General features: G+C 39.0%; 1 protein-coding gene across 1 annotated transcript; it reads right to left on the bottom strand.

Annotated features, from left to right (window-relative positions):
• Positions 1 to 288: 288 nt before the first annotated feature.
• Positions 289 to 11,409, bottom strand: slc30a5 (solute carrier family 30 member 5). The gene is made up of 16 exons (XM_044174293.1): positions 10,776 to 11,409; positions 10,059 to 10,181; positions 9,835 to 9,901; positions 9,409 to 9,494; positions 9,128 to 9,215; positions 7,920 to 8,007; positions 7,726 to 7,802; positions 7,438 to 7,608; positions 6,032 to 6,320; positions 5,220 to 5,428; positions 4,289 to 4,446; positions 4,042 to 4,171; positions 2,246 to 2,474; positions 1,914 to 2,140; positions 948 to 1,076; positions 289 to 576 (listed from the first exon to the last, which is right to left on the bottom strand). The coding sequence occupies exons 1-16, from the start codon at positions 10,844 to 10,846 to the stop codon at positions 406 to 408; spliced, it is 2,313 nt and encodes a 770-aa protein (XP_044030228.1). The 5' UTR covers positions 10,847 to 11,409; the 3' UTR covers positions 289 to 405.
• Positions 11,410 to 11,758: the final 349 nt, after the last annotated feature.

The raw sequence follows: 11,758 nt of genomic DNA, 5'->3' as shown, positions 1-11,758 counted from the left end.
TAATATGTTCTACAGTTATAGCTATGAACTAACAGTCAGCCCCAAATAATTTATGTACAAGTCCAATATGATTTGGACAAATACTTAAATGTCTCTCTCAATGTAGTAAGATTTTAGTTTTTAAAGTTTTGCTACAACCAAAAGGCCCTTTCTTTGTTGTCACAAGTATTGTTGCAATAAAAATGACAAATGCAAATAATAAAAAGTCAGTTAAATACTGACTGTTTAGAGCAGGAAAAATTCAGAACACTAATTCTGCACACAAACAAAATGCAGTTGACACGAAGATAAAACCAATATATTCAGATTTATTTGAACCACATACATACATACATATACTGTACAATTCAAAAAAACGAGACTGAGGGTTGAATCGGTCAAGTTTCATTTGGACCAATTTGGTCGTTACATGATACACGTCCCGTCTTTCAGGTATTTCATGGTCTCCATCTGCTGCGTCATTGCCAGAACTTCCTGAAATCCCGTGCTGAGTCCAGACATGTGCTGGAAGTATGCCTCCTTCTCCACCTGGACCGACAGATTATTCACCCCGGCGTCTTTCAAAATGGCCATCACCTACGAATCAAGGGAACCACACAGTCACAGACCAATCAGAAATGTCAATAACACTAACTCTAAATTTCATGGCAATCTGCCAAAGGATTCACCCTCTAGGGACCATGAATAAAATTTTTTATTTATATATTTTTTTAAACGAACGAACACAGATCACGGATCAAACTGGTGGGATTTGTTTGGTCTCTATAAATAATATTATAAAGAGTACGGCCTAGACCTGCTCTATAGGAAAAATGCAATGAGATTACTTCTGTTATGAATTGGCACTATAAATAAAATTTAATTGAACTGTTGTCGGCTGGTATGATGAAGTTAGGCTCTCAGATATGGAGTCTGCAGGGAAACATCAGTATGATACTTGATTCTACCTGCTGTATGATCCTCTGCTCCACCACATCGGACATAATCTGGAGGTGGATGGTCCCTGCGATCATGTTGGCTGAGTGCCTCCAGAAATGAGGGTCTCTGTATGACAAAACTCCTTCAATCTTCTCGATCTGAAAAAAAAAACAGAAAAATCAGAAAAACTATTTATTAAATATCTGCTGATGGGGTCATAAAAGTTTTACTGTTGCCAAGGAAAATGCTCCTGAACCTTCTTGAATGAGTTATCTTATGTTGATGTGAGTGATTTGACTGAGTCCATTTCAATAGACTGACATTTGTTTCAAGAAAATGGGACATTTAGAGCATGTATACAAGTTTGAAAAAAATTCTGTAAAATTTCCACTAAAGCTTCATTATCCTCTTCTTTTGTTATTTTTTGTTAAAACATTTTTTGGGTTGTATCCACATGGTTGACCGCACTCACTGTAAGTTGCTTTGGATAAACGCGCCAGCTACATAAATGTAATGTAAAAAGAATTTAAGATCATCAAAATACCTCAAGTGACGGGCAATCATGGGACGTACTAAGTGCAGTAGTATAATATTTCTATACTGCACAGAATAGAAAATGTGTTCCTTGGCCCATGGCCTAACTTTCCACCAAGTTTAATTAATTTGTTGACATGTTTTTGAGGTATCCTGCAAACAAACAGAACTTAACACATAACTTCCTTGGTGAATGTAAAAAGCATCAAATACTACGGACTTCGAATGTTTAAAGAAAAGTACAAAATTTCCACATCATGTGTCTCAGTGGAATGTTTTAGTGTGTTATCTTCACACAGCAGTGCAAAAACTGCTACCATTCATCTCATCTCACAAAATTAAGTGAAATAAAAAACAGATTTTCCCAAAGATCTGCATACTCCCCTTTGATAACTACAGTTAGTTTGTAAAACCACCATCTGACTGCAGTAACTTTGTCCTCATCATGTGTGACTCTCCACCTTTTCCAGCGCACTGTTCAGGTCCTTCTCATTTTCTGGGGGAGTTCGTAGAAGGAGGACCTCACAGGCGTCCTTCAGCAGAGGGATGACGCTGAGGAAAATGAGCGTGGCGATGAACAGCGAGCAAATAGGGTCAGCAATCAACCAGCCGAACTGACGGATGAGGATGGTGGAGATGATCACGCCGACGCTGCCCAACGTGTCAGCCAGGACATGGAGAAAAACACCTGGAAGAAAAAGAACGTGAGGATTTTATCTGGCTACAACTTCCTTTCCACAAAGCTCTTTTTTTTTTTTTTTTTTTTTTTTAGTGCATCAACGGAAACACACACCTCTCATGTTTGCGTTCATGCCTCCGCCCCCTGAGCCGTGGGAGTGCCCGTGTCCGCCGTGCCCTCCGTGAGAGTGGCCGTGACCTCCGTGGCTGTGCTCGCCGTGGGAGTGGCCATGGTGCGAGTGACCGTGGTCATGTGACGAGCAGCTTTTGGCGCCATGGGAGTGAGCGTGACTGAAGGCGCAGATACCCACCAGGTTGACCAGTAAGCCTCCGACAGACACCGGCTGCAGGACACAAAAACGGCACGCAGAGTTCAGACTGACTGATGTCTAGTGACTCGATGAATGTCCATTAATAACTGAAGGCACATAACTTTCCCCAATATCATCCAAATATGTAAATATTAGGGACATGTTTGAATGTTTTTATTGGAGGCAGCCATTAAAGGGTGTGATCTGGATGAGGTTGAAAATGAAATGCATTTTATATTCTACTGTCCATTTCATCAAGATGTTTGAGTTAAGCCTTTCCAGAAAAAGGTCTGCTGGACATGCCAGTCTGTTTGACATGATTACTACGGCTGAGCGAGTACTTGGCTGAAACGAGTATCCGGTACAGATAATGTACTTTTTGTAAGAGTATCATCAGAGTAAAATGTGTCAATAACTGTACTCGTAAATATAGCAACTTTTATAAAAAAGTTCTGTAAATAATCTCTTGTGATCAAAAACATTGACCTGAAGCTCAGTTCTGAGGCTGTTCTGTAAATAGTTTTATAATATAGCAACTTCTGATCAACTCATATCAGTTTCAGGCTTAATTAACAATTTCTAGTTAGCCCCACCCACTTCTGGTTTAAGCACTACCCATGTCCGGGTTAAGCCCCGCCCATTATGAGTACGGATACGGATATAGATAATGTGGTTGGCTACTCGCTCATCCCTAATGATTACCATCAATGTAAGAGCATTGTGTGTTTAATTTGCTATGTTTTCATCTGATATACTATGCTTTGACACATATGGACAGAGTACTCAGCGTTTTGGTGTGAAGATAGAAGGCATCAGCATTATTGCTTTCTGGGTGTATTTAAATTTTATTCTATTCTAAATACTTATATTCAAATACTTAAATATGTGTGTGTGTGTGTGTGTGTGTGTGTGTGTGTGTGTGTGTGTGGCATGAAGGGGCTACAACATTGTGCAATTCTATGTTGTAAAATGACAAATAAATCACCTTGATTAATTATAGCACATCCATTAAACTGGGGGACTTGTGAGAAGAGAGATTATAAAAATAATTATCAAAATTGATGTAGCAGAGGCCGAGACATCCTGACTTTTAGTTCCTCATGTCGATCATACAGTTCCCATAATGCAACTAGATAGTGTCTCTTCATTAGACCCTTCCCGTCTGGTAAATGCCCAATGTCTTTCAAACTCCACACCCACAGTTTGTAACACAGGCTTTCTATTCAACATCTATAATCTCCAAATCAAGATAACCCTGATGTCATTACTAATGTGTATTTCTAAGACTGGACAAAGCACCTCCGGGGCCACATTAAACATTATACATTCACTGTTGACTAGTACTAGTACTTTTACATTGAAAATAATACTTAATACTAAAATTAAATAATATTTGAAGTGTGCGATGTGCGGTTGTTTTATGCAAGAAAATATAAATAATATAAACTCTGTATTAGCACATACTTAATATTAAATGACAAAAGGCAAAAACATGATCAGGACATACCAAATAAATGTTACTAAAGCACATCAACAGGTTGGAGCAAACGTACATTCAGTCACAAGCCTTTACATTGAGTCATAGACGCAGTTTACTCACAGTCAGCATGTCTGTGTTTATATTAGGAGGATCCAACACACGGGTGACTGATTCAACAAAGACAAAGAAAGCGATGACCATCAGGAACAGGCCATTGATGAATCCAGAAAGTATTTCAACACGACCATACCTATACAAAAAAAAAAAAAAAAGAGCCCATTTTTGACATCCAGCTGAATTTTAAATGCTTTCAGTTATTCCTGTATCTCCTGCCAAAGCCTTTTCACGTGTTCTTTATGGACCTTACCCGTAGGAGAAGATCCTGGTAGCTTTCCAGCGGGTCATGAGGGCAGCAAACAAGCCGAGGACTAAAGCCGAGCAGTCAAACAACATGTGGAAGCCGTCGGAGATGAGTCCCAGACTGTTGGTCCAAACACCATAAAACAGCTCCACAAAGGTGAAAGCCTGAAACATGCAGAGCAACAAACTTTACATCAACTCAAAATAACTCAAATAGTATTTGAAGTCAAACCCAACTCCAATCAAGTTAGAAAAGGTCTGAGTCATATATATTTTCTGAAAACAAAAGTTGAAATTTAATTTATATCTTGAAAATAAATTAGAAATATTTAATTATCTAACTGCTCCAATTCTATATATATTTTTATAAATATGACATCTTTATATCTCAAAGTCGCCTCTGCACTCCCACAAGGCTTTATTCTACTGAAATCTTATATTTTTTGTCTGAAACTATCAAGTTTAAATATGTGGAGTCAAAAAATATAATCTTTAATAATCTTTTAAAACGTCCATCATGTGCAACTTGTGTGTAATTGTAAAACGTAAAGTCCTCTTCAGGTCATTAAACCCCCTAAAGTCCCAGAAATAATAAAGAGGACATGTCCTTAGTGGTAGCTACAGCCTTGGCTGCAAAGTTTCTTTGAGTTGGAAACATCCTTTTCCATCTTGTCACCAAGATGTTGTAGGAGAGCAGGAGCAGTTTGTGCAATAGCTGTCTTATTTGGATTAACAATCCCTATTGAACAGTTGATATTAATAGGCTATATAAACTCAGAACTGCAGTTCCTTAAAATACTATTTCTGTCATGACTTTATTGTTATTTCTCTTGTATACCGCTAATAATATGTCTTGTTCGATCTGTTATTTTTGTATTTTATTTACAAAGCTCTTATTTTGAAATCAGAAATTTTCCATTAATTTCTCTGGCACGTACCAGGTTGAGACACAGGAAGTAGAAGATCTGTCTGGAGTCGTATTCCTCCAGGATCTGTTTCAGGGAATCTTTGATGAACCGTGGGAGGGACTGCGATGTGTGCTGCAGGGCGTCACCCATGAAGTTGTACAGAGGGGTCCCTTCAGGTGAGTAACCCACCAAGGTGCCCTTCTGGCCTTTCTTTGACGGAGACGAGAGAATACTGGATGCTGCAGAGGCAGATGAGGGAGAGAAAGTGCGGAGAAATCAAGGTCGATGTATGAAATGCAAAATGTAGTGTGCATCCTCTCACAGTGTAACAGAAATCAATTTGATGAGTCTTAGCCCTTTGCACCCTGTCAACCCCTTTAGGAGCTTTAGTTGTTGTTACTAACTTAATATCATATCGTCTTAGTTTTGTTAAAAATGAAGATGTGTTTAAATTTTACTGTTGATCCACATAGCTCTTTTTGCCATTTGTCCTTATTTCTCCTTTATGTTTTAAAAGAAGAGGCAACTGTGCAAAAATCCCATTGTAATGAGCTGCATCTGTGTATTTGTCTGTGTTTATTAGATGACCTCATCCTTGCCTTCCTGTTCCTGTTCTGTTTCTGGACAGATAACACCAGGAACATCTTTAAGCTTTTCAGTGAGAATAGTGAAATATACAACAACATTTACCAGTGCTGGGCAACACTTACTGTATGTACACCAAAAAAGGAAAATGACTCTACGGTACGTTTTAAATGATGACGACTGCATGACGATTATAATTCCAACTCAGTTCCATCCTCAGAAAGCTCATGCTGCTGACTCCAACAGCGGTTACTTACACATGATGAAGAAGATGGCGCTGACTACCACTCCTCCAGAGAGCACATGCTCTGTGCTGACCTGCTGGGGCGGTTTGCTCATGGAGCGCAGTTGGTCGGTCAATGGGTGAGTCCAGAAGTTGGCCAGCAGCAGGGCGCTGAGGAAGAGGGCGACGGTGCCGTAGCGGGCGCACCTCAGCGTCTCCATCTTTGTGTTGCAGACGGCCTCGACGTAAAACTCCAGGATCATTACAGAGAAGATTATCATCCCGAAAGGCAGGATGAGGGACGACCATGATTCTACTTTACTCTGGTGTTGACAGAGAGTGAAAAAACAGTCAGTGAGGTTGTCAAATAAATGAGACTTTTTTTCTGAACTCATCTGAGCGTAAACAGACATTGTTTCAATCAATTCACAGTATGGAGACATGGAGCTAAAGAAGATATATGCATCTTGTTTATATGATCATGTATACAAGTAATTTATGAAATCTTATTATGTTTGAATGAGGCGGTGAACAAAATACAGGAACAGTTTACAATATAATCCAGTAAGACAACCCCACAAACGACAACCTCAAAAATGACAATAGAGGTGAAACGAAGACTCCTGACAACCTAAACAAGGATTTAACTTAAAAAGCTTAAAAAATAAAAAAAATAAATAAATAAAAAAGGCTTATCACCTCATCAGAAGCTCACAGAGTATGGTGGTTAATTCTCTGGGGAGCATAAATACGCTCATAAAGAGATTTGATGGTCAATCTCCGTGTTATTTTGATATTTTTTTATGGATAAAGGGAAAGGTTGCATTAGCCGAAACATCACAGGGTCATAAAATTCATGAGAATTCATCCTCTGGTGACAATGAATATCCACAGCAAATAATAAAGACATCTGATCCGATCACAGGACAGTGTTACGTGGTCTGTGTCATGGACCAAAGTATTGGTCGAGGAGCATTTTTAACCAGAAGATGGCATTACAGAAAAGATCAGTCACTAAAAACATTAGGAATCATCCTCTGCGGGTCATAAATATCCACACCAAACTTCATGGCAATCTGGTCAGTAGTGATCTTGTTGTCAGGCCGACAGAGTGACTAGCGTTGCCATCCTAACAGGAAAAGAAATTTGAATGAAAAGACTGAGGCAGCCATTCCTGTGACTTGCCACTTCTTGAAACAGTACCACTGGTTTGGTTGTTTTGTTGGGTTAAAAAAAAAGGAAAAAAAAAAAAAAAAAGCTTTCCATGGCTAATTTTAAGTCTCTAAAAAATAATAACAGCTCACCATGTCTCTGCAGTTTTCTGACTTGCATTTCTCCAGACATTTGTGAGCTTCGTGATGCCACCCAGTTCTCCAGAAGACAAAACGGGCTACATGCATGTTAAGATTTCTCATTTTGTCACATGGTCTGTGGACTTACTTCTGTGGTCGCTGAGAGAACTATGACCCAGGGCAGCAGCACCATCGCAGAAACCAGGTTGTCAAGGGCATAGAGGCGTTTTGCACCACCAATTTCCACTGATAGTTTCCTGGAGGCTGTGTGGAAGCCCACCTTCAGGCACAGGGATACCACCAGCAGCACAACACCACCCTGATGGGAAGAACGGGAATACACAGTGAGGAAATCATTTAGAAAACAAAACCAGTAATTTACTATGCTTCTGTAGTCAGCACTAAACATAACATTTGTGACACAGGCTTTACTTACTTTGTGATCTGCAACCCCTAAAAATGCAATGGCAGTATAGAGGAAATGAGTGAGCGCGCTGTCATGATGTCCCTCAGCTGGTTAGAAGACGAATCAAGGCAAACACAATATAACAGAGAAATATGATAATCAACAACACAAACAGATCACGTCAATAAAAGTAACTGCTGCCCGTCATAAGGAGTAAAGGATACGGTGCTCCGCCATCTTTGCCATGAGATCGTCGTTGTCAAAGAGGAGGAGGCAGATCACAGCGATGATGAAGAAAGCGGCGCCTCTGGTCTGCGCAAAGTCACAGACAAACCAACAGAAACATTACATACTTCTACCACAGTGATCTATTCGGAGGCAGTATTCACAGTCATTTAATTTCAAGCAGGGTCAAAATTACCTTGTGTCAGGCACAATATGCAGGAGATTAAGCAATGTCAACTCCTCTTTCTTGTTGTAATGTAAGTTATATTCTTTACAACATTAGGAGTCTTTGCTTTCTCTCAAAGTCTGTCCCCACTGACCATTCTACACTGCCTCTGTCCTTGAGGTAACCAAACAGCAACAAAATGCTCTCTGACAATATGAATTCTGTTCTACTTGAGGAAAAATTAAAGGACAATTCTGGTTAATTACAACTTCAGGCATATTTTCAGAGTTTTGGCCATCATTTTTATTAGCTATGGTAATGTTGAACTCACCAAAGTAATTGCTAAGATCTGGGAACACAGCAACTTTGCTACAACAAAGTCCGACAAGGCAGGAAACACTAGCAGTCAGACAATCAGACAGGTTGTGAACAAGCCAATGGTTTATCCAGATTATCTAAACCACTTTATTTGGAGCTGAACCTTGAATGGCAGTAATATGAACACAATGGACAGTTTGGGTAATATTTTTACAGTTCACTTTTGTCTTCTCTTCCAAATAACTTTGATAGTTAGACTTCTTTTAAGCAATGTCACTGTGTTCCCAGATCTCATCAATTAACTTGATGCGTATAATGTTATTATTACTGATAGGAATGATGGCCAAAACAATAGAAATAAGACACATGTTGTATGAAACTGTGTAAAAACGGTTGGTGGGTGTAATTTGATCAAAAAGCCATTAGTAAAATTTGTCACAACAAAGTCTGTAGGCAATTGAATAATCATTATCATGTCATAATTATAAATGAAAGCAGACACTGATGGTGGGTTTACAAATCTAATCTTTGGGGACTTTGAGCATCACAGATGAAATGTTAATCAACAGGTCCAAAGTGTTCCCTGAAATGAAACCACGACAGAGCTGACACTACTTCAATGAATAATGTAGGGTAAAATATATGGGATTTTTTATTTATTTATTTTTTAATAAATACTAGTTTCTTATTTCAAACCAGTTGTGTGAATTTGTGGCCTCCTACCTTGGACGGCCCCCCTCCTGAGCTTGTGAACAGGACACCGAGGAGAGCAATGACCACCACATCACTGTGCTCAAAAAGCAACAATGTCCTGTAACAGACACGAGCCAGACTTTAATCACACCCTAAACACAACAGAGGCTGCTGCATGAGCAGACACAGACATAAACGCACACAATTAAAACACACATAAATATGCTTACACGCACACTTATATTACAGCATTGTTGCCTTTAACTGCTATGAAAAACACACTCTAACACACATTTATGATGACATTTTACCTTAGAGGTCCACAGAGAGTTAGACCGAAGAAGCCCAGGAGGGATATGACACAGCTGAAAACAGCATGCTTTAGTAACTTTATCCACTACAAAGAAAACAGATTTAAAAAGAAAAACAGATTCATCATTATGGCAGGTTGACACAGTGGCTTTACAGGGGAACTGATACAATGTCTTTCATGAACAAAAAAAACCCCAAAAAAACAAAAAAAAAAAAACCACATTTTACTTTTATAAGGCTTAACCTTAAAATGTCTTAACATAATACAGACTACAGAAAAGCATTCACAGGTGGGTAAAATATTTAACAAACATTTACAGTATGTGTTCCTACTGTTATGTTGAACAGAGAAAAACATTTTTTGTTACTTAAATGAAACAAGAGCTGGATCATACACAGATGGAAAAGGAACACCGGGAACAAACCTGTCTTTTTGAGATGACTTTGCCAGAGGAGAAAGGCTTTTGAAAGAAAAGCAGAATAACAGCACTCCTAAGAAAGGAGAAGGATCACTGTCAGCATGTTGTCACCATCCATAAATCCAAAAATAAAAAGTCATAATAATGATAATAATACATAATACCAAGTGCAAGTTTAATAAAATGGATGAAATAAAACCTAAGCAAGTAATAAGTGTAGGAGTACTTACCCTAATTTTAGTATGAAGATGAACTGGACAATGTGAACAACTTTTAGGATATCATAAGATTCAAAGATCCCGAGAGCCTTGAGGACCTTCGTGACAACCAGTAAAACTATATATCTGGTTAACCTGAAGGGGAAAAGGACAAAGAAAAATATATTAGGGCTGGAGGTGGGTGACACAGAAAAAACAACCTTTCTATTAAAAGGTTTTGCACACCGATTGAGCTGTTGCACAGTTGTTTGCACTAATACACTAAATATGTGCTGAAACAATCAGCGATCGATTAGTCAACAGAAAATCCATTAACAATTTTGATAATCCATTGATCATTAGTTATTTATCAAGCAAAAATGGCAAACATTCACTTTTTCCACCTTCTAAAATGTGAAGAGTTGCTTTTTTCCCCTCTGATTTATATTATTGTAAACTGAATATATTTGGAGTCTGGGCACAAGACCCACTTTATATACAGCACCTTGGGCACTGGGTAATTGATTTTTCACTATTTTGGACATTTATAGACTAAACAACTAATCAATTAATAGTATGATTAGTTGCATCATTTGTTCCAGCTGGTGGTGTAGACCTAAATCAACAAACTGTAACATGTCGACTAATGTTACAGCTAATTTAAGAGTAATCTGACTTAATGGCAAGAAAATACAACATAACTCACACCAGCTGGATGAGATTAATGTAAGCTTAATAACAGACACATACCTAGAATTAGGCACTTCGACCATGCCCAGTTTCCCCCCTGAGAGTACGTTGCTGCTGTATTTCTCTTCCATTTTCAAGCATCCAAACTCGACCAGTTGAAGTCCAGCTGCAGTAACGTTATATATGTCCCCGATATCCTTAACATTACTGTTACCTGAATAGGGAAATTAAACCGCAACTCATTTACCGGTTAAGAATATGACCAGGCTTCATCTGGCTCTTATTCATTCTTCCGTTTAAACGTAACTAAAGTTGTAAAATAAACCGTACACGGGCATAAATCTACAGTCAGCTGGCAGCCTTCCTAGCAAGTTAGATAGTTTGCTAGCTAGCTAGCCATCTGGCATGCCAGTTAAGTTAGATTCTATCCAGTTTCTAACCGCGACACGTCCTCTGTATACGGTGTACGTCAAATAAATAAATGTGGTTGCCTAATAAGAGCAAGATAATTAACAATTTTTAGGTTGAGTTGGCCACAATAACAGGTAGAGTCCGTAATGAAAGGATAAAACATCCAAGCTGGCTAAAAAGCCACAGCACTTCCGGACACGGTAAACGTTTCACGTCACGTGCGTGTGTTCGTTAGCGTTGCTCCTGCGCAGCTCAGGATTCTGCGCAGTGCCAGCGGACTCTGTGGGCCCCCTTCTTCTCTTGATCCATCGCTGGAATAACCTTTAGTTGCCACTATATGAGCTCACCTTGTCTCACGTCATGAATAACATTATTAGGAGAGACCTGTCGCTGCTCCACTCTGTGGCTGTTTCTGAAACTGAGGGCCATGTGGTTCATGATGTTGAGCTTTGCTAGGTAATATTGATAGATCATAGAACATGACATTGTTGCCATGATGCTGATTAATATATGTTATGCAAAAGTATATGCTCCAAGCTATCCTGGTTGACTGCCTCCAATCTAAGCAACATACTGATATTAGTTATCAGTGTTAGCAAGTCGTGCATACAGGATTGACATAACCCCTTAAC

The sequence above is a fragment of the Siniperca chuatsi genome, linkage group LG18, assembly GCF_020085105.1.
Source record: "Siniperca chuatsi isolate FFG_IHB_CAS linkage group LG18, ASM2008510v1, whole genome shotgun sequence".
In the NCBI taxonomy this organism is placed as follows: Eukaryota; Metazoa; Chordata; class Actinopteri; order Centrarchiformes; family Sinipercidae; genus Siniperca; species Siniperca chuatsi.
The sequence above is the reverse complement of the archived record's forward strand: the minus strand, read 5'-3'. Positions and strand labels throughout refer to the sequence as shown.